Consider the following 22,596-nt stretch of genomic DNA (forward strand, 5'->3'; position numbering starts at 1 on the left):
GACTGGCAGGGAAACCCTTGCATTCAGGGATTTTTTACATGTACATTTAGAATTGCATTTAGAATTCAATAACACAAAGGCAGAAATGTAGAGGGGGATATGAAGGGAAAGCGATACTGTAGTGTCTTCCTATTTAGGTTATAGTAAAGGAAAGAGGACACATAGGGGAAGTAGGTTTATGCTGTGGAGTACAGTAGACATCCCTTGTAAATCTGGAATCAGGTTCTCTGTGTTGTCTTGGAATAATCTGGAGCTGAAAATCAACAATAAACCGTGTATAACTAGATACTTTAGGTGGTTGTGTAGCCACTGTGCTTCCACAGAACGGCATAAAGCATCCCAAACCTGCCAGTTGTTTCAATCTATTGTTGGTAATATTAACTGAATATAACAAGGTGCAATAAAATGCTAATTTAAAGGTGCTGAAAGGTCTCTCAAGTAATAATCTCAGCAACTTACATAGTGGTGGTTTCTGAAATTTGTAGCACAGCTCTGTGAAGCTGAATACATGTATATAGTTTTACTCAATATTACAGTTAAGGCTGTGGAGCAGGGTTCTTTGGGGATGTGGATCTATAATCTATTTAAAAATAATAATCAATTTTATTATTATTATTTTGTATGTCTCCATCTGCTGTTTTTGAAAGTAGAAGGTAGGCAGACAATTTGATGACAAAGAAATCTAGGATATCTGTTTTAGTAACTGTTGCTTTCTGGCAGTATATTGTTCTCCTTGGTCGTTTCTCATCCTTGTTTATTCAGAGGATCTTTCTTGTGGTGAAACAAGGACTCAAAAGAGGAGAGCCTGTACAGCCCTGTAGATGTAATCGGCATGGTAGATAGCTCATTTGCTGTAATATATAGTCCCTTATAGAGCAAGTGACTTTTATTTTCTTTGAAATGTTTTCTTCTCTTTCTCAAACCCTTTTCTCATTGCAGATGTAATGCAATAGAAAGTACTGCATTGATTCAATTTTGTAAACTGAAATATTTGTTTTCACCCAAATGCTGTGTTACAATGCATCATGTCTTGGTCTGAGGGGACCGGATCTAGGTATGGGATTCGACTCCTCATCAGCCTTTCTGCTGAATATATAAATTCTAAAAAGATCAGTGACTCTTCCATTTCCACCTGTGTCCCTGGAAAGGAGTATCAAGTTCTCCCACATTGCTGTGAAAGAATTCATATGCATGTGTGCTGAGGGTGTGCCCTAGGAGCTTTCAGCATTAGTCAAGTGTGTAATAAGCTAATGAGTACTCAAGCCGTTTCAGCAACTTGAGTGATGCCTCAACAGCACGTCATACTCACTTGACTAAATTTGTGAATAAACTCAAGTAACTCAAATGAACTTCCATGTGATGACATGTAATTAGGATGGAATTTTTCTCACTGACTGTTAGAGAAAAGCCTCTGGCGTTAAGCAGTAATTTAAGTTCCCCATTGCACATCTTAGGATGAGGTGAATCACTCTGAAAGCTGCTGTTCCTCTTCATCTGTGGTAGGGGAACTGGGATGTTTGGTGTCATTTAGATGCCTGTTTTTTAGAAGGCTGAAGGTAAATGAAGTGATTCTCTTATGTGGTGGCTGTAGCTTAGGGATGGTGTGTCTTCAGAAACAGCTTCTCAGGTGGTAGTTACTGAGCCTCAGGTGAAACATGGTTCCAAATCTTGTGCACTCTTCCAGACTTGTGCAAGAGTGGAATAAGAAGGGTTAGCTTAAGACATCGTAAATGTCACATATTTTCATGACAGGAGCTTGTGTCCATAGGAAACTGAAATGAATCTGCTAAGTTGTTTCACACATCCAGCTAAACAACTTACAGATAACAATAATTTTGTTCCCTGTCGGCCAGGCTAGATTTACTACCTAAGTTGTGATTCTGAGTATCATACTTGCCATGGCTGGCTCTCCCACTACGTGGTGTGGCATTCTACTTTAGGAGTGCCTCTCCTATGAAAACGTAACGTCTCTAGAATCTAGAATTCCAGTTTCTCACTTAAGAAACTCTGTTGTCTGTGAGCACATATATCATTTATAACAAAGTGTTTTTTGAGTTCTTATATTATACAGCCCTCGTTTTAATTGCATGCTTACCAGTTGCTTGTAATATTTTTATTTTATTTTATTTTTTTTGTCACAGCTTGAGGGTGATCAGCAGAAAGGGAAAGAAGCAATTTCAGATTATTGGAGTGCCATCTCTAATGAAAAACAAAATGAGGAGGGAAGTTTGCATTCAGTGGAGGCTGTTGTATGTGCAGAAACCAATAAAACAGCATCAGGGAGAACAATGCAGCTAGAAGAGTCCTCCTCAATAAAGTGCAGAGATAGTATTTCCTGTCATCACCACACACTGGAAGAGACACAGCAGAGTATGTCTCACAATCACAATACAACAAGAAACAAACCCAAGGATTTTAGGTATGACGAAGTCATGTGCAGTATTCTCAAATTTTTCTTTTTATTAATCTAACAAATGTAATTCATACAGACTGCTCATTCCTCACATTAGTGATTTTAGGTGATCCAAAAATAAAGGTTTTCCTTCTATTTAAAGATCTGGAAGTCGGTTTCTTTACTGATTTACCATTTATTCAGTACTGCCTAAGCTAGCATATATCCTAGCATGCTATTAGAAACTTCATTTTAAAATCAAATATGTTAACCTTCTTAGGTCTATCACAAATACCAATTAATATAGGAAAGAAAATACTTGTTTTGATTCTAAACAAATCTCTTGTCAGTAAAATTCAGAAACCTGCTTCTAAAGGCAAGGAAGATCTAGAAACCAACGTGTACCAAGAAATAACTCCCAATGAGGATAAAAATGCTGAGGAGATAAGGAGAAGCAAAAGAATCAAAGATAAAATGAGTAAGATATTCTCTCATACTTATCAGACAGGTTATTTTTTTATTTGAAAAACTATACTAAATCAAATATAATTCATAGCCTTTACAATATATTGTGGCATGAATTTGTTTTAAAAGTTGGCATAAACATTTATTTTAATAATTCAAATTATTAATAATTCCCCTTCCTTGTTTGAATCTGTGTATGAGCAACCTAACAGTTGACTTGTAAACACAAGCTCATTAGGAATCATGAGAATTTTTCCAGGATGCATTTTTAATCATGGAATGAAACATTTATTGTATATTCTAAAAAGCAGAAGAAAAATGTTTTATTACAGAGTGAGAATGTTGATCATAATTCTGTTATCTAGTATTCAGGGTGCAACATTACTCTGAGGGCAATGGCATCCCCAAGAACTGACCGATACAAAGCAGTTTATTTTATTTTAAATGCCTGCTGCTGTTTTTCTGTCTGTTTATATATAGGATTATAGGCCTTCGCTATCACATTCACTGAGCACTCTTTGAAGTATTCTTCCTTGCAGTATTCTTTGTCAGAGAGAAAGATTGCTATTTTTCATCTTTTGAAGGTGAACGCAAAGAAATTCTTTGGCTCATAGAGAAAATGTGTAGGAGAATACAGTTTCCACATTCACATGCTTACCCCAGAGCCAGCCTGTAAGACTGGGGTATTAAAAGTTTGTTTTTCTTAAAGCCTGCTCAATCTGTTTTTATCTGTGCAGTTACAAACATTTAAACAGATTTAAAGGTTCAGAAGTATTTGAACTATAACAGCTACGTTATCTTACAAAACAAGAATAATTCTACCAGCAATTAATAATCCTTCTCTCTTACAGGGTTTCAGTATTCCCAGTGGAAGTACTATTTTTGTGAGATTTAAAGTTGCATGACTAACTGCTCATCTATTTCATGACTTAGTAGTTTCTACTTAAAAAACAGGCTGTTGTTTTTCGCATAATTTCTGCAGAAAGCGTTGCACTGCCTATAGAGGTAGCTTCATGTTAATCCATCTAACAAGTTTACTTCCCTTTTGCATCAAACCTAGCCATCAGGAGCCTGTGAGTCATCTTAACCTGGTAGTTCACTGAAAAAACAGCACCAGTAAAGTTTCATTTTGGGTCAGCAAGCATCACTTGTTGTATGCATGGTCTGACACGAGGAAGGTGGTAGGGAAGGTAGAGTACCAGTGGCAGGAAATAGGTCCTCTTGAAGTAACACCTAATTAAATTGGATTAAGTATAAAAAAATTGCACCGTGTTCAATGAATATTTGTATGGTGTAACCCCTTCTGAAATTCTTGGCTGATTTGAAATAACTTTGATTAAGCTATAAAATGATTAAGGTCTTGCAAGGCTGGACAGGTAGAAGAGAAAGACTTCTCATGTGCTCAGTTGAAGGAAGGTGCTGGGTAAGTCTCTAGCTACTGGATTCTAAAAATCTGTGCAGAGTTGAACACTTAAAAAGGTCGGGAGTAATTTAGACTGGGGCTTACAGTATGCCAGGATGCACAAAGCAGTGGAGTCATCAGGCTCCATATGTTACAGCTCTAAGGGAACAATGTCTTTAAAGGTGTTGCTTAAAATTTCTATTCGTGACACTCAGCTGGAGTTTTAGGACCAGCAAAAGGGCCACACAGGTGGAATTTTAGGGACACATCTGCCACAGACTGAGGAGGAGCAGTGGATATCGCATGCACTCCCTGCAAACCTAAGATTTTCCATTAGTAGATCAACTAATGGTCTGAGCCATTTGAGTTTCCTGCAGGCCATCTTCTTGTCTTACTCTTTTCTTTCTTTCCTCCCTGTTTTTCAGAAGAGGCAGCAGACACCATGCAATGAGAGGAGGTAATGGGATTGTGCTGCTGGTAAAGTGCAGGACAGCTCATCTATATATTGGAAATCATTTTGTCCAAACTGAAGAGCATAATGGGTGCATTATGCGAGACAGCATTTCCTTTGTAAAATAATAAACAAAAAAATAATGATGGTTTGTGCTTTTTACGTTTAGTATTCTGACTCCCAAGCAGAGATAATGGATAGCTAATGAGGGTTTTGGTCCAACTGTTTTCCTCACTGACAAATAGCTGAGCTGGTTGTGAAGTAATAGGGAAATACGAAAGAGCTAATTTCATTCCCTATCCTGGTGTAAATGCTCCTTGCTCGTAAAGGAGAGGTTTTAAAGCGTAAATGAGTACAAAATCTACTGATGAATATGGCCGTTAAGAAGAAAGAATTTACTGAGTTGCTTGATTAGCTATTGAAATCTGCTTATCATGTAATGGGTTGTAGCCTAGTATAGCAGTTTTATCAACTGGTGGGAAACAATGCATTTTGAAAAAATGTAATTGAAAAACAAAAGGCTAAACTTAGTACCTTTTTGCAAAGTTATTTTCCTGTGTGGTGAACTTAAGTTGGGAGATTTGTTATGGAATTCACTATGGCCTCTTTTATTGAGTGTGATTGTTATTTACTTGGTAATGTCTCTTTTGATATATTTATTTCTGCTAGATCAAATGAACATTTTCTCTCTCCAGAAGGCTTATCCACTAATTCTAATGCAATCTGAAGCCAAGGTAAGAGAGGAAATATATTTTTCTGTAAACAGATCTTTTAAATTATTTTTTTTTCAGGACTAGAATCCTATTTTGTAAATCCTTGTTGCCCCATATCACTTTCAAGAATAAATAGGAGGAATATTTTTGGTGAGACCTTACTTCATAGAGCTGTTGTTGAAGAAGATACAGACCTTGTACGTAACATAATAAAATCTGGTGCAAATGTAAATGCTCAGGATTATGCTGGTAAGTTACAATTATATTAGAGTACTATTTTCCAAATAAGTGTCTATCTATAACTAATATTATGAGTTTGTGCAGTGAAAGAAATTGTGGTTTTGTGACTGGTCAGTAGATTATTGAATTTTTATTAGTTTAGCTTGTTAACTCTTTTTGAGAAAGTTCATACATATAAAAGTATATTAGAAAATTTTGCTGAAAAAGTAAGCAATCAAAAACTTAGGCAAAGCTACAATTATGTTTACTTAACCTTAATTCAAAGATCTGTGTGTTCTCATCACAATACAGTCCCTTAAGTAAATAATCAACTTAATGTGCTTCAGAGATTTTCTGTTAATTCTTAGAGTGTGTCCATCTTGTACAGGGGCTAAGATTTCCAAATTGTGATGTGGGAACAAAAATACGTTGTCCTGCAGTTAAAGACTGTTGCATAATTCAGGCATGTAACAGACCAAAAGTAAGCTAGACATTTTGTCTTCAGGAACATATTGCCAGATAAATTGAGTCAGGAGCAGATTTTGTATTTCCACAGCAGAGGACCCTGGCATTTGAACTCACAGAGTGACCTGTACATTAACTTCTGCGAGAGCTAGATGAGAAAGTATTTTGTTGGTGGGTTTCAAAGCCAGCAACTGACAACAGAGGAGCATTGATAGGATGTTGTCAACTGCAATCTGTGTGAGCAAGTATACTAAAGTACAGTGGTTCCAGTTTTTGGTCTCATTGCTGCTTCCTTTTTCAGCCTCTGCACATTTTGCCAGGCCACAGTTTCCTAATCCCCCAGACTCTGGCATCCGTCTTTTGATGTGAGAGGAGCACAACTGCACAAAATGTGCTTTGTCTGAACTCCTTGAAAAGATGGGAAGCTGACCTGGCCCTGCTCCTTTCTTTTACAGTGAGGGAGGTGTAAACAGAGAGGAATTGCCAGACCCGTGCCATTTTAAAATCCACTTTCATCTCACTCTGGAAAATCACTGTTCTAATGATTATATTCTGGCCCTGTGCCCTGTGTTTTCCTTTAAAACCCTCCACCAGTAATTATACATATCTTAACCTCATCTTTTTCATTCCTCCTCTGCTTCATTACTCTGCTTCAGAACTTTACTGAATACCTGAGGTTGATTTTTTTTCACCTTTTATTTTCCAGACATCAGTATGAGGGATATGGAAAGCATGGGAGGGAGAGACACTGTCTGTGCTCTCAGTTTGAGCCTTGGTTCACAGTCCCCTTAGGGAGCAGAAGAGTATTTGCAATGAAGCTTGTGCTTCTCTATAGTCTGTGGAGAAACAAGTTGCTGAACTGTAATGATTGTCTATTAAACACATTCCAGGTGCAGTTTTTCAGGGGACTATTAGTATATCAGATAAAAGATACAGATGGGGAAATAGGTGCCTTCACTTAAGTGTCCTTCTTTCTCTTTTCCTTAACAGATTTCAAGCTTTATCTCCAGAGTTACCAGAGTTTCTTAATGAGCTATAGGTGCTCTATTATATTGTTAAAGAAAAATTCATCTTGAAGCACTGTCAGCATGAGGCGATGTAGAATTTAGCTGAGTTTTGAGCACTTGGGAACAAAGCCTAATAGCACAAAGTTTTTAGGCAACCCAGTGCAATATCCTGTGTACATAATAAAGCCAATTCTGTGCAAGTATACATTGTTCTGGGTTGGGTAGTGTAAAAGAGAGCCTCAAGAGTTTTACCTTTCCAATTAAATTAAGATAATTTCACTTAATGAGACCAGAACAGTCTTAATAAACAATTTAGTATGAAAATGAAGCTCAGACAACCTTCTAGTAATGGAAGATAGTTGAAGAGTAAGGCTGTCCATCAAAATGGTCTTCTGTAGGGAACGCTGGTTTGAGAGGTGGGAGACAGTAATTGGAAGATCCTCTGCTTTTTCTCTTTTCTCACTGTACAAAGAAAAATATAATAAATGTTTAAGGAGCTGACGTGAAGCTATGCTAATCCCAGTCCAAAGACTTGTGTTCTACCTTTTGTTTTTCCTCAACACCTCCTTCATGGGGTATAATTGTTCCATGGACCATGAAGCTAATACCGTGGCTTACTCCATACAGCTAGGAATGGATGTGGAACTTCAGTAAGGATTTTGTAGTGCTTTCTTTAGAAACTTGAATTTGAACCATTCTTGGATAGTGTTAAAAAACTTTTTTGGAGATGTTGCCTTACTATTTCAATTTGCAAATATATATTTCTAAGATGTGGCCTTATACATAACTCCAGGTTTTTATTTTGTCTCCTCTTTCTCACCAGCCCTCTTTATCATGGCCATAAAAATAAAAAGAAATCCTAGAAAATTAACTTGTTCTTAAAATAGCGTATACATTGCCTTCATGGAGAAATAACTAAGGTGGAATAATTTTTCTTTCTTTTTTTTTTTTTTTCTCAAAAGAAGTTTCAAAAGAACTATCATATCTAAACCTAACATTGTTACAGCAGCATATGGTTCATCAGTGAGTGCAGATTTCAACAAAAGACTGAGAGCTCACAACACTTTTGATATTTTAATAAATATTTCTTTATACAATTTACTGTAAAATGCATCAGTTTTCAACTTGTCAATATGTCCTTTTGGAATATTTATCACGTAGAAAATCTAACATTGACCTGTTTTTTTATAAATTACACAAATGCGAAACACAATTTTCAGTTGTCAGGATTTCTTTTTTCATAGGCTGGACTGCACTGCATGAAGCAAGTGTACAAGGCTGTTATAGGATAGCAAATGAGCTTTTGAAAGCAGGAGCTGATGTTAATGCTAGAGGAAGCAAACAAATAACACCGTTGCAAGATGCAGTTAAGGAAGGCCATTATGAGGTATATTCCGATTTTAATGTAAATTGTAGTTTGGGAATAGAAATTATTGTTGTTAATCCAGAAAGTTACGTAGTCTTACTACATGTGGGTTTGTCCTTTCAGATTATGTATTAATTCAGGAGTGAATAAGTCTTTTCTGTCTAATTTCTGTTCAAACAGTTGCATTCACAAGATTTATTTTATTTATTTATTTATTTATTATTTTTTAGATTTTTTTGTTGTTGTTATTGTGTAACATTGTTTTACAAGATTTATCCAATAGCATAATGAGTTGTTTTTTATAACTGTTTGGAACAATGGCTGAAGTGCTGAGGAATAGGTTCCTGCTGTTTAATGCTACTTATACTTTATAATCACTTCGCAGAGTCATTTTATGACCTGAGCACTCTTTTGGAGTGTTAATGTGTTGGTTTTTTGTTTTTTGTTTTTTTTTTCCATGTTTTAGTAAACGTGAATGTATGGTGTGCAGATGTGCAGATACAAGTATACACAGACATTTTTTGGGTAAAAATGCATACCGTAGACAGTCATGAATACATGCCTTTGTATTTTAGATTTAATTAGATGTATATGTTAATTTAGATGTATTTTAAACAGAAAGGCAACTGAATATTCAGTGTGAATTAGTGTGTGAATTAGTGTGAATGATGATGGTAAATTGTATGGTTTCATGGTCTGTGTCTGAGTTCTAGATCCTCTTTCAGTCTGGTAGTGGTTGCCTCCACCTGCATGTGTCTGTTCTTAGGGTGGCCCAAGTTCCTGTTGTAGTTCTGCATGTTGCTTTTACCTGCTGCCTGCTTCTTCCTTTAGAAGTGCACATTTGCTGCCTAACATTTATTAATTTCCATGTTTTTTTTTAAAGAACTTTTATACGATATAGTAAGATTTGTCCCTAAGCATTTACTCTCTTTCAGTTTCCCAATCAATATAAGACTTAACCTGTTCCTCCCCAAGTACCTCTGGATGAAGAGAGGGCTTTTGGATAACATTTTTTTCTGAGACCAAGCCCCAGGCTTGGTTTCTACCTGCAGTCAAGAGATTGCAGACTCTTGGGGGTTCATGAAATATTTCTGAGATCATTGAAAGTACCTAAGCTACCGTGTCCATGGTCGGGCATGAAGGACTCTGCATCTCCACAGGTAATATTTAAGGATCAGCAACTTGAACAGTGTTGTAAAAACACTGGTCTCTGCTAGGTCACTTGGGACACTTCTGCACTGGGCTTACATGGCAAGGTTTTTATAACAGGGGTGGCCTCTGTGAGCAGAGCCCAGCAGCTGCCCCGTGTCAGATCAGAGCCAGCTCCAGACGGCTCCAAAAGGGACTCGCTGCTGGCCAGAGCCAAGCCAGGAGCAATGCTGGCTGGGCCTCTGGGAGAGCAGATTAAAGAAAGGGGAAAAAAAAAATGCTGCACTTCAGCAGCTGGGAGAGAGGAGTGAGCAGCAGCCCTGCAGCCCCCAGGTGAGTGCAGCAGGAGGGCAGGAGGTGCTGCAGGCAGGCAGCAGCAGTTCCCCTGTGGGCTGTGGAGAGGCCCCTGGTGGAGCAGGCTGTCCCCCTGCAGCCCATGGGTCCCACATGGAGCAGATCTCCACGCTGCAGCCCGTGGGAGGGACCCCATGTTGGAGCAGGGGCAAAGGAAGGAGCGGTGGAGACGAAGCCTCAAGGGACTGACTGCAGCCCCCATTCCCCATTCCCTTGTGTTACTTGGTGGGAGGAGGTAGAAGGCAGAAGGTAAATGGGGGTAGAAGGTAGATGGGGGGAAGGTGGTTGTATTTTGCTTTTATTTTCTTCACTGCTCTGGCCTGCCAGTGATAGGTCATAAATTATATTATTCTCCCTATTCTGAGTCTGTTTTGCCTGTGACGAAAATTGGTGAGTGAGCTCCCTGTCCTTGTCTCTGTCCTTTAGCCTTTTCTATTTTATTCTCCTTTCCCTTTGAGGAGTGGGAGTGAGAGAGTGGTTGTGGTGGAGTTTGGCTGCCCAGGTGGGTAAAACCACCACAGCATCAACATCAATCAACACAAAGCTGAGTTACGAGTTATCTGAGCTGCCATATTCACAGGGAATGGTACAGCACAGCAGGGCTCAGTACAGTTACATCACTGTAGTGGTCCAGCAGGCTTAATTTTTGCTACTTTGGTAATATGGCATTTGTACATGCTTCTTTAAAAGCTGCTTTTTCTGCGTTGTGTTACTATTGTAGATTGGAAACACATAATCTGACTGCCTCATTCCTTTCCCCACCTGCAATATTGCAAAATTAATTTCTCATTTCACAAAAATGGTAAGCATATGGAAGACTTTAAGACTTTCTCATAGTAAAATTAAGGAGGAGAGCATACACGTGTGATGTGCAGCTCAAAACCTCGTTAAGGAAGAAGTTCTCAACATTCCTGTATGAAAGAGTTCATAGATTTGGGACAACTTGTGAAGGCCAAGAGGGTTTTTGCTGTGAATTGAATACTTTTTTTTTCATTTGCTTTGTTGTTAGAAGAATGTATGAATTGAGCAAACTTTGCTAGCAATTCTGTCAGTAGCAATCTGCTTAGAAGGAATGAGGGACTTTAAATGCATGGGTGAGGGATAATAGATGATAATAGAGGTGGAACAGAGAGAAAGGCAAAGGTACAAGTAAAAACACACTAGTGCTGGAATAAGACTGCAGCATTAGCCACAGAAAAGAAATCATCAGATTGTAAATTTTCCATGTTTTAAAAAAGTGTTCTTTAAAGCTAGGTGGAACATTTTGCCAAAGTGATCGTTTCGTGAACAACAACACAATCAGGCTTTGCATTTTGTAAAGAAGCTGAAATATCAGTAAGACCGTCTGAATGGGTTTCCTTTGACCTGATGTATTTTATACATCTGAAATAGCTGCCAATTCCCTCTGCAGGCACAAGAGTCTCAATAAAGTACACACTTATAGTACACCGTATTTTCTTCCAAAGTAGATGTCTTAAGCAGGTAAACTGACTCATATCCTAAAATTGCTTGTTATTTTCCACCAGTTAAGGGCTTAGGGAGTGATGAATCCTACCTTGTGTTTTGGGAGGCCTTGGCTTAGTGGCATCAGGTTAATCGCTGGAAACAATTTTTAAGCATAAAAGCAAGATTTTAGAATAATTATGCGTCTAGGAAAATACTTAAGATATATTAACTAGTAGAGGGAAGGACTATTTATTGTAAGCTTTAGATTTATTTTTAGTTGCTCATGTTCTCAAGTTCACCAGAGAGAAACATGTATAAGGAAGGAGTATGAAAAATATTGCCAGAAGAGAAACAATCTCAGAAAAAGCCTTGCTTTTCTAGGTGGCAGCATTATTACTTTGGTATGGAGCTGATCCCTTATTAAAAAATGAGGGGGGGAGATGTGCATTAGAAGAAGCTTCTGACCGATCTATGAAGAGACTGCTTAAAAGCTATCTACTAAAATCGAGAGGAAATTCAGTATCAGGTGGGTATCCTGGTTTCATTTAGGATAGAGTTAATTTTCCTCCTAGTAGCTGGAATGGTGCTGTGGCATTTAGGATGAGAAGAGTGTTGGTAACATGCTGATGGTTTAATTGTTGCAGAGCAGTGCTTACACCAAGCCAAGGATGTTTCAGCTTCTCGCTCTGTCCTGCCAGCGGGCAGGCTGGGGGTGCAGCAGGAGCTGGGAGGGGACAGACCCACGACAGCTGACCCCAACTGCCCAAAAGGGCATCCCGTACCGTATGGGGTCATGCTGAGCAATAGATAGGGATGGCTAGTGGGGTGGGGGGCCGGACTGCTTAGGGTTAGGCTGGGCATCGGTCAGCATGTGGTGAGCAATTGCATTGTGCATCACTTGTTTCGTACACATTATTATTAGCAGTACTATTATCATTATTATTATTATTTTCCTTTACTTTCTATCCTAATAAACTGTCTTTACCTCTACCCGTAGGCTGCCATTTTTTTCCGATTCTCTCCTCCACCCCATGGGGGGTGAGGGGAGGGTGAGCGAAAGGCTGTGTAGTGCTTAGCTGCCCCCTCTGTTAAACCACAACAGTGGAGAGAATTGTGCTGACATTATTGTTATTTAATGAAGGAACTCAGAACATCCATTTCACAATATTTCCCTAAATATAGCTAGTAATTCCACAGACTTGACTTTAGTTAAGGCTTGGCCTTAGCTGCTGATGTTAGGGCAGGGACTAGGGTTAAGTTACAATTTAGGGGTAATAGTGTAGCTGAACTACCATAAAGGCTGAGTTTGCAGGGTGTTGGTAGGAGAATGTTTAGACTAAGGCGAGAGTTGGATCCTGTACAGTCTTAGGAGGTAAGTTGAGAAGACAATTCAGAGGGGGCTGTTTGGTCAGGGGCAGATATAAAGTAGTGCCACAAGGTAAGCCTTGGTTAGAGGTGGAATTAGGACTGTTGGACCCTGATGAGTCTGTTTGGGATGTAGCAGATTTCAGTGTGGAAGGAACACCCAGAATAAACTTAGAGTCAGGGCTGTAAGAATCATAGAGTGGCTTGGGTTGGAAGGGATCTTAAAGAACAGCTACTTCCGACCCCCCTGCCATGGATCACTAAATCAGCTTGCTCCGGGCCTCGTCCAACCTGGTCTTGAACATCTCCAGGGATGAGGCATCCAGTGCTTCTCTGGGCAACCTGTGTCAGTGCCTCACCACCCTCTGAGTGAAGAATTTCCACCTAATCTCTAATCTAAATCTCTCCTCTTTTAATTTAGAACCATTCCCCCATGGTTTTAAAGGACTAAGGAGTGGGCAGAAATTACTGGCTTCAAATATGAGGGAAATAAAAATTAAAGCTGCTGGCAGGGATTGCTGTACTTAGGAGCTTAAGGCTGCTGTACTATGGTTTAAGGCTGCAGCCACCAAAAATCATCTTGATATTCTGATTCTTACAAAGATTGGTGGGATAGGACTATGTTCAAAATTAGGGTTTGGATTAGGATTTGGCCTAATCAGTGTTCAGTAGCTGGGCCATTAGGCTTGATTTAGGACTAAGACTGGCAGGAGCCACTGGACTAACAGTGATCCTAGGGCTAGAGTTAACATCTGGTAAGGGAGATTCCCAGAACTGTTAGAAAAAGAGTTGCCATGCTGTGAAATGCCTGTTAAATTTGAGGCTGGTTCCATCATAGGTTGTTGGACAAGAGTTGGGGTACATGTTGTAGTGAAAGTAACAAAGGGTGATGAGCTAGATTTTTGTTCAATATGGCGTGGCCAGTCTAGTTTTAAGAATACATTGAGAAAAAAATGAATAAATTGACTTGGGTGGATTAAATAAGTATATTAATATCTAAGGCCAGAACTTGGTAGCTGCTGTACTCTTTTTTTGCCATTTTGTCAGCACAGAGAGTAGGTGGAATGCTGAAGCAATCCACCAGCAAGGCACTGAACTGGTGCTAGGAAATATCCCTCCTTATTTGTATACCAATGGCCTGGCTTTAGCTACTTCATTCCCTTCCCTGCCAAAGTATGGTATGCAGGGAAAGACATAAGTATCCCATTATCACTGGCTTCAGAAAAGTCTCTTGGGAACCAGAGGTGCCTATTTTAAGTTAGGGAAGCATAGTAGCTCCTCTAAGTTTCAAAAAGAATTGCTCAAATCACTGATCTGAAAAATTTGGAAACATAATGTCAAACTCCAGTCCATCCTCTCCTGGTTTGTACGAAGTCCCTTCTGCAGTGAAGATTGGGCTCCAATATTTGGATATGTATTTGATGTATTGGTATGTTTTATATTCTATTAAAAACCCTGTGGCTTAGTAAGTTTCTGGACAGCTAAGTGTGGTATGTACTGTTGCACAAGATTTTGGACACAATACACAATATGTACAAAGCAAATAATTATGGTCCCTTTTCAGTAATCATTCCCTTCTGCCTTATTTTCTTTTCAGGTGGAGATGATGCAGAGAATACATTAAGTGCTCAAAGTGTAGATGATATAAATCTGCACCAGGTACATTTTTACAAAGATGTACAAAGAATTCTGATGTTAATTTGATGCTGGACTGTTACGGGATTGCTAGCTCTCTTCAGGAAAATGAAGCAGACAACTGTTTCTGAAATGTGTTTCAAAAACAGCACATAATGTACTAGATGCTTTGTATCCAGTAGGGACTGAGGCAGGGTGACATTCAACACTATGCCAAATCTTTGGCAAACAGTTGCTGATCCTTGATGTTACTTGGGATAAGCTGCAGCCTCATGAAGATGCAAAGACAGAGGCAATCAGCTGTCTCTCGTGAATGGTGGTTCTTACTGAGTTTTTGCAAGTGCTGTAGTGGTAATTTACAACAACCGTGGTACATCGGTGCCTCTTAGTAGTTGTAGAAACCTGACTGAAACTGCAAAATATTGTCTGTCTGGTAGTACTTGGATAGCCGCTTCTTGCAGACACGCATTAAATTGTATTTATTTGTTTTTGATAGGAGAAAATTAGGCAGCTACTGCCTTGCTCAAGGTTGCAGATAGCACAGTTCAACATACTAAACTTACTAAAGCATCAAAGTTTTTGCTTAAAATGAACAAAGAAATTTGTTAAAATTTACAAAAAAAAAAACAAAACAAACAACAGTTCTTTGGGATAGTGAAGGCAGAAAACTGAATGGGAAAAAAAATAAAAAAATACACATTCAAAAATGAAAATATATCTGTTACTGATATAACAGGCTACAGACAAAACTAAAACTGCTCAGAAATAGTGTTACTCAGAGTTAATAAACATGAGAAATATTTGTCTTCTTTATACCAAGGATATTCTTCTTTATACAGGTATACCTGTATACCAAGGAACAATTAAATTACAGAAAACATGTTTCCCTGATGCTGGATGTAACAAAACAGGCATCACTGTTGTTGTTTCCTGTTATAATAGCTGCATTCCAGTTAATTCAGGAAAACTGAGCTTGCTAAATTGGTCAGGACTGCAACAGGAACATGAATTCAACAGTGATAACAATGAAAATTAATTTAAAAAAAGGAAAAAGGCAGAAATGGCAGAAGTTCAGCAATTCTGCCCTAATAGGGGAGGTGATCACCAGTTTGTGTTTCTTTGCATCATTGGTTTCTGGGTAAAAAGTGTCTGTACAGCATTCGGAGACTACTGATTTAAGAGAACCTGATTCTCAGTCAATATTTGCTTTGACTTCCTCTCACAATGTATCTGCTGTAAAGTCATAACAGGAAATCCAAGAATTAGGAGAGTGATCAATGTGTCAAGCAGAGTAACAGTAATAGTTTGACTGATGGGAATCTAAATACTGATATGAGAGTACCTTCAGATCAAATCATTTCTTTGCAAAACTTGACAAATAAAGTTAAATTTAATGTTGATGGAAATGAAATGAATAGGATCTGATTTTAAAACTTTCTTTGCCTTTGTTTGTACAGATTTCCTTACAGACAGATGAGTCTGTACTAGCAGGTGCGAAGCTTACCGGTACAGGGAGTGCAGACATATTGCAACAGACTACTGTAAATGAGGTGCAAAACATTCATATTGATATATTGGATGATGGAACCAGCTGCACTGAACAGACACCTCAAACAAATACAGAAGCAATCTTAGCATGTGAGCTTTCAGCAGCTACTAGTGGAGAAAGTGTTTCTAGAAGTCTTTCTAATTCTACTGGTGGTGCACTAAGTACCATTGAAGAAAAAGCTCCACAACCAGAGAAAGGATGGAGGATCCTGCTTAATGCAGAAGAAGGTGCTGGAGGCTGTCCAACTGAAGCAACTGAAAATGCTAATAGTATAGAGATCCATTTTACGGCTTTACAACTTCATGAAAATGAAGCACATCAAATTAAACATAAGAGTCAGGAGCTTCAGGAGGCCAACTCAAAATCAGGTTTGCATTTCAGTATTAAGACAGACAAGAAAGCTCCTTATTCATTTCAGACTGTGTAAAATGCACAGAAAGAAACCTCCCAGAAAATGCCTACAATGTTTTTATTTGTAAATAATTATTTTATCTGTTTGTTATAAGCATTCTGTGTATTTTACTTAAAAAAAAAAAACACCAACAAAACACACACAAAAATAAAAAAAAAATCACAGCTGTGGATTTCCAGAGCATGTTTATCGTCATGAATAAATGGCAAAAACACAGAATATGTTTTGGTACAGCCCACCATGCCAGATTAACTATTTGGTCATTTTTGCCTTTTTTTTTTTTTTTTTTTGGGGTGGGGGGGAGGCTATTTTATATACATGTCTCCATTGTATTTATCAAAATGTGACCAGAATGTTTGTTACATTAATCATTAATTAGAGTGAATTTCTTAAGCACCTTATTTTTTTTAATACTTATAAATCAATAAAGGCCCTTTTTTCACAAAAGAATCTTTGACTCTTTTGGATTAAATCTCAGTACATTAACATACAGTGAATAGTGAACAAACTATTTATTATGTTAAAGTATTTTCAGAAATTGAGTGAGTACTGCAGTGGTATTTTAACCTAGACTAGGTGGTCATTTTAACATAAATTTTAACATCATTTAACACATTACAGTGTATTAAGGCATAGTTATTCCAAGTTCTTTTGTTAAAATGACAGGTGAAGGAGAGTTTGCTGGAATAGAAGACATTGAAGAAAATGAAGAAGGAAGTAGAAAAAGCAATGTGTTCTCACAGTTAACTGAAGCAGAAGAAATCCAAACTAAAAAAATGAGATTAGACCTACAGGAGACAAGCCAAAAGACAGACTTGTGTTCTAGTAGCAGTAAATACAAGCTTTCATCTAATCAATCACAATTCAATCAAGCATCAGAACAGCTAACGTCTAAGAAATCAGGTGAAAGGTTAATTATATTTTATTGAAACATTGTTGCTGTTTTCTTTCCCAGACATACAGGAGAACGGCTTCTTGTAATACCAGAGCAAAAGCATGGAAAAATATGAATAGAATACTAAACAGTATTCTTAAATAGTCTTGTGAGTTACAAATACTTGAAATATTGCCAGAAATCAGTTTTACAGAATGGGTATTCTTACTCTGTTTTATGTACATTGCATTCATCAGTCTCTTCAGCGTGGTAATTGAGGAGATGCAGAATCATACCTGGGAGCTTTAAATAACACTAAATTGATACCCAGGTAACTAAGTTACTTAAATGAGAGTTTGATACTAAATTGGTCTTCAGTGAGGTATTTAATATATCAGGTAAAATTGCCTCTCAGTGTACCTGACACACATATATTCACTTATATTTTTATATACTATATATATTAGGCACAAATTAGCATACACTCAGGCTGAACCTACTTCAGTAGGAGGCTCTAGTGCCCTGCAACAAGCTCTTCTGTCTGCTCATATATTTTTCTGTTTAAAAGTTTCATCACATGTGTTAAGACTTACATTTATTTTGAAGTCTTGCCTTCACAATAAAGCCCTGATCCAACAGATTATTCATCATAACCCCCAAGTATTTTTCAGTTACATCTTTTTGATGTAAAAAAAAAAAAAAAAACACGTTTTTTTTTCTGGAACCACCATAGTACTCAAGACTTATAAAACCAAAACCCATGGTTCAGATGGGATGCCTCCTCTTTTAAAACCTTTGAATGTAATGTATCTGGACTGCTGATTCAGAAATGTTTATCTTCATTACATTTTGGCATTCTTCTTAATTTGTGTTGAAATGAGAAGTACAATGTCATTAAAAGACAAGAATTCCTTGTGTAGCTTTGCCTAGATGCAGAATGGAGTATTTGTCTTCATTGTTATCTCAGAGAATTCTGAAATTTCTGTCTGGTAACTACAAGTTTGAGGAATTTGTTTTTGCTTTAATATATCTGTAAATACTGCCTTTTTAGGATTTTTGCTGGCTGTGACTATTTCCTTGTATTCCTTTGTTTTTTCATATCATTCTTCTACAACTTACTTGTACTTTCTATTATACACATTTATATACACATTGTATACATTTTTTCATTTTTCATTTAATATTCCACTCTCTCCCAGGCCTCTAACCTGGCCTTCCTAAGCCAGACTTGACATGGCTTCTGTGAAAATTAGTTGTGTCCTGCAAAATATTATTTTTGTTTCTACCTTTGCTGGCAACAATTGACTTCCTTTTGGTGACTTTGATCTTGATGCTTACCAGTTTTTTATGTTGGATTAAGGAATCACCAACTAATCTTGTCAATGTCCTGTAACAGTCATGATGCCATGACAAAATTAACAAGTAAACTACACAAGGTTCTTGCTGATCTTTTCTCTTTTATGGTCACAGTCTTCTTGTTCTCTTCCATCTTCAGTTGTACAGAATTCTGTTTCCTTATTCTGTCTCAGGTGGTTTCTGTTTTTCAATCCATCCCAGGTTTCTGTTGTCTTGAACTTCTGGACTGCAAGCTCTTGTGTTCCTTTGGAAATGAAAGGGTGGGTGGAAAGGAGTCAATGCTTCTTTCTACTTACTGTTCTGCAATATTTGGCAGTGTCAATACTTAGCTTTCCTATCTCCAAATTGGTTCCTCCTGTTGTAGGAAACACTTTTTGCATCATTCTGGAAAGAAAACATGGCATAATTGATACATGGCACCATCTGCTTCTAATTATTGCAAGAATAAACACTTCTGACTATCATTCCTTTCCCTCTGAATGTCCTTCTCTGCAGCTCCTATGCTTCTGCTCAGTATTTATAGTGAGGTGTGTACACCTTGATACATTTTGGATTTTATTTTACTTTACATGTTTTATCTCCTTTACACATAATTCAGAATTTTAATAAACTTTATCCCAAACATGGGTCTTAAATTTTGGTCTCCTGTGGAATATCATTTCACAGATCACTTTTTTTTTTTTTTTACTTCTTTTTTTTTAAGTTTGTTTTCAAGAGAGATTCTACAGGTAGTATGTATTGTTTTTTTTTTTTTTTTCTGCTAAAATTTAATTATTTCCTTCATTGCAGAAGAATGTTGCTGTTTGACAGGTCATGGGAGAAAATGTAGCCCTTTTTATAACTGAATGCATTAATCACTTTGGAGACTGGGAAAATGGCATTCAGATGCAGCAGAAAAAGTGGAAGATAGGATAATGTTTCCTGGCTTGCAGCATTTTCACATGTTTTTGTTGTTTCATGCCTTTTCTTCATTAACTGGCTTTTGTATTTTAGCTGCTTGTTCTGTGTCCCAGTGACCTTCCTTATGCGATTTTATTTTCGAATAAATAATTCCTATTCCTAAATGGACACATACACAGTACCACTTTTCTCTACATTCAGTCACCTGTTAGGGTCTCAACATTCATACTCTGCTTACAGCGAATTGATTTGTGGGAAAAATTACTCAGACCAGTGGTGAAGTATACTAATATCTGAAGAAGCTGTTGAAGTATTGCTGCTTAATCAAATCTAACTTGGCTACTGTAACCTCTCCACCTTGTCTTTGTTCTGGCAGTTACTATTTGCCAAGATCCTGATCCTTCCTGCTTATGATACACCTGGCAATGTACTTCATGGAAAACTTTATGATTCACATACCAATGTCGCATTATGCTTTTGCAAATGTTTCCTAACAAGCATGAAGAATACTGTTGTGCATCACAACTTAACTGGAAAACTTTGCAATTATTTCTGTTCACTTGCAGCCAATATTGCTAAGGGTCATTAGCTTAATGTGCTGTTGTGCACCCTTTTTTTTTTTTTTTTTTCTCCTTCATCTCCATAAAGAGTCCCTAGGACATTTTCCCATGAATCAAAGGAAAAAAAAAAAAAGTAAGGACCAGAAATTGGATGATTGCTTTGGGAGTTCAGACCCAGAAGCTTTTAGACAAAATACAGTACATTATCTTACAGAAGAGTAGGTCTCAGGCCGGAGTATTTCAATAATGTGCTCCCTTCTGCATGCTCTAGAATCATAGTTTTCATTTGAAAAAGAAAGTCTTCAGCTATTTTGTTTGCCAATACAATGTGGGCCAAGCACATTCATTACAAAGCTGGCTGCCCAAATGCCTTTTGACAGGTTATAAATGGCCTATGTTGAGCTCTGTGCTGCCACGGTCTCACTGCAGCAGGATCTGAATGAGCTAAAGTTAATATGGATATATCCTCACCACATGTTTATCTTTAATATATTTGCAATATATCTTTCTTATGTTTCCAAACAGTCCTAGATGACAAGTTTGGTAGTTTACAGTAAAGAAAACCTTGGAAAGACAGATTTTCCATGAGGCAGAAGGAACCTAAGCTGTCAAATCACAAAAGATGTTTGATAGCAATGGTTACTGGTAACTGAAAATATCTGAGAAGACAACTTATCTGATGAGAAAAGGAAAATGGGGATGCAGGGACTAATTGTTCATATAAATATCCATAAAAAAATGGATAAGATCTGCAAAATCCTTACTTGAAGCCTGTTTTCCTTTTTTAGATGTATTTGAGGTTTTTAAGAAACTGGGGAAAGGACCAAATGAATTATTATAATTATATATATATTTTTTTGAAACTCTGATAGCACAGTATTAAAACAGTAAGAACAGGATTTTTTTTAAAAAAAAAAAGCTAATGTGTGGTAGAGCTTTTGAAGATTTATACATGCTTTGAATGTATACATGTATATATGTATATATGTATATATATGTACACATATATACGTACATATATATATATATGTACATATATATATATGTACATATATATACGTACGTATATATATGTACATATATGTATATACATGTTTATATGTATACATGCTTTGATACATGTCTTTTGGAGGCCTTACTCTATATGTAGAATTAATACTTTTTTAATCTGCTTTTTTTCTTTGTATCGCCTCCAATTTTATGCCTGTTACCTGAAGCCTGAGAATTAGCACCTATTTGATCATATGATACTATTTAAAGCAGACATATTTTTTTTTTTGAACCAATAAGAAAAGGATTAAATCAAGTTTATTTACACTCACGAGTCCAGTGCTGCACCGGTTTAATTAAAAGGCAGTTCAGCTGTGTTAGTTGACATTAATCAAAGATATATAATTTGTCTATGGGACTTTGTCACATCACAGCTGTAGAAATATCTTCTGTAGAAATGTATGGCTTCCATAATAAAGAATCCAGAATGGAGAAGTGGTAATGGTCAACACTCCACTTTTATGTACTTTCTTAAATACTTTAATTTGCAAATTTAATATATCTGGCAGGTATGCCTGGTAACTTACAAGAAATTTGTGGAGAAATGTGACAAGCTTCCTACCATGATATATTATAAAACTGTTCGACCTTGTTATCTTTTCAGTTCATCCCTGAACTGTTGTACCCTTCTTAAGTCATCTAGATGTGAACTGTATATGTTTTGGCATAGAATGTGTTTGTTTTCCACACTATTATGCAGTACTTTTCTAAACTTTTGATATAGTCAGTTAATAGTACTGAATAATTAAGGTTACAGTATCGCACAAATTTACATTAATCCAAATGAGTTAGGAAATTTAATCCCTCTTATAATTAAACGTTTTTTATTGTTCATGTTGAGCATCCAATATGTGTTCAGAATCTCCCCTATCTAACAGAAGGGAAGATGTAATTTTACATGTTACCTGTAAATACAACAGGTGAATCAAAGAAGAAAAAGAAAAATGAAAAAGGAGAAACTAAGCTGCATATTGCTGCTAGGAGAGGAAATTTGTCTTTGGTGAAAACTCTGATATCATCTGGAATTCTTGTCAATGAACAGGACAATGCAGGTTTGAATATGGCTCTCATGAACTTGTTTTAAATATAATTTTATGTAATGTGTATATTTGGTTTTATGTAATTCATATAATTTTAATATAATTATGTATTTTTGATTTATTTTTGAGATTCTTTAAACTGTTCAATCACAATCCTGTAGAAAATAGCTTCTCTTCATTAGTGTTACATACTTATTAAATAAACACAGTTTGTATTTTTTTGTTCAAATGTTTTTATAACAATTACAAATAAGACATATTAATTCTTGGAAATATAGTGTTCAGCAGAGCAAAGGTGCTGTTATGACTGCATATTAGTGCTTATAAAGTCATACATGCACATGTACATTTATCACATACAGCATTTATACAAAGCCCTTATAGTGATGGGGTGTGTGACAAACTGTGGAGAGTTGTTCTATTTTT

At 37.0% G+C, this 22,596-nt stretch overlaps 2 protein-coding genes across 3 annotated transcripts in view; one reads left to right on the forward strand and one right to left on the reverse strand.

The window, feature by feature from the left end:
- The window catches only part of HMGCR (3-hydroxy-3-methylglutaryl-CoA reductase), a 282,132-nt gene that overhangs the window by 33,394 nt on the left and 226,142 nt on the right, over window positions 1-22,596 (reverse strand). The window lies entirely within an intron of this gene.
- The window catches only part of ANKRD31 (ankyrin repeat domain 31), a 66,521-nt gene that overhangs the window by 14,453 nt on the left and 29,472 nt on the right, over window positions 1-22,596 (forward strand). Inside the window, exons 8-16 of the mRNA XM_068666615.1 lie at window positions 2,142-2,278; window positions 2,740-2,870; window positions 5,502-5,672; window positions 8,359-8,501; window positions 11,811-11,955; window positions 14,392-14,453; window positions 15,887-16,346; window positions 17,057-17,293; window positions 22,051-22,182. Coding sequence (XP_068522716.1) covers window positions 2,142-2,278; window positions 2,740-2,870; window positions 5,502-5,672; window positions 8,359-8,501; window positions 11,811-11,955; window positions 14,392-14,453; window positions 15,887-16,346; window positions 17,057-17,293; window positions 22,051-22,182 — 1,618 coding nt within the window. The remainder of the gene's footprint in view (window positions 1-2,141; window positions 2,279-2,739; window positions 2,871-5,501; window positions 5,673-8,358; window positions 8,502-11,810; window positions 11,956-14,391; window positions 14,454-15,886; window positions 16,347-17,056; window positions 17,294-22,050; window positions 22,183-22,596) is intronic.

This window comes from Anas acuta, chromosome Z (genome assembly GCF_963932015.1).
Source record: "Anas acuta chromosome Z, bAnaAcu1.1, whole genome shotgun sequence".
Classification (NCBI taxonomy): domain Eukaryota; kingdom Metazoa; phylum Chordata; class Aves; order Anseriformes; family Anatidae; genus Anas; species Anas acuta.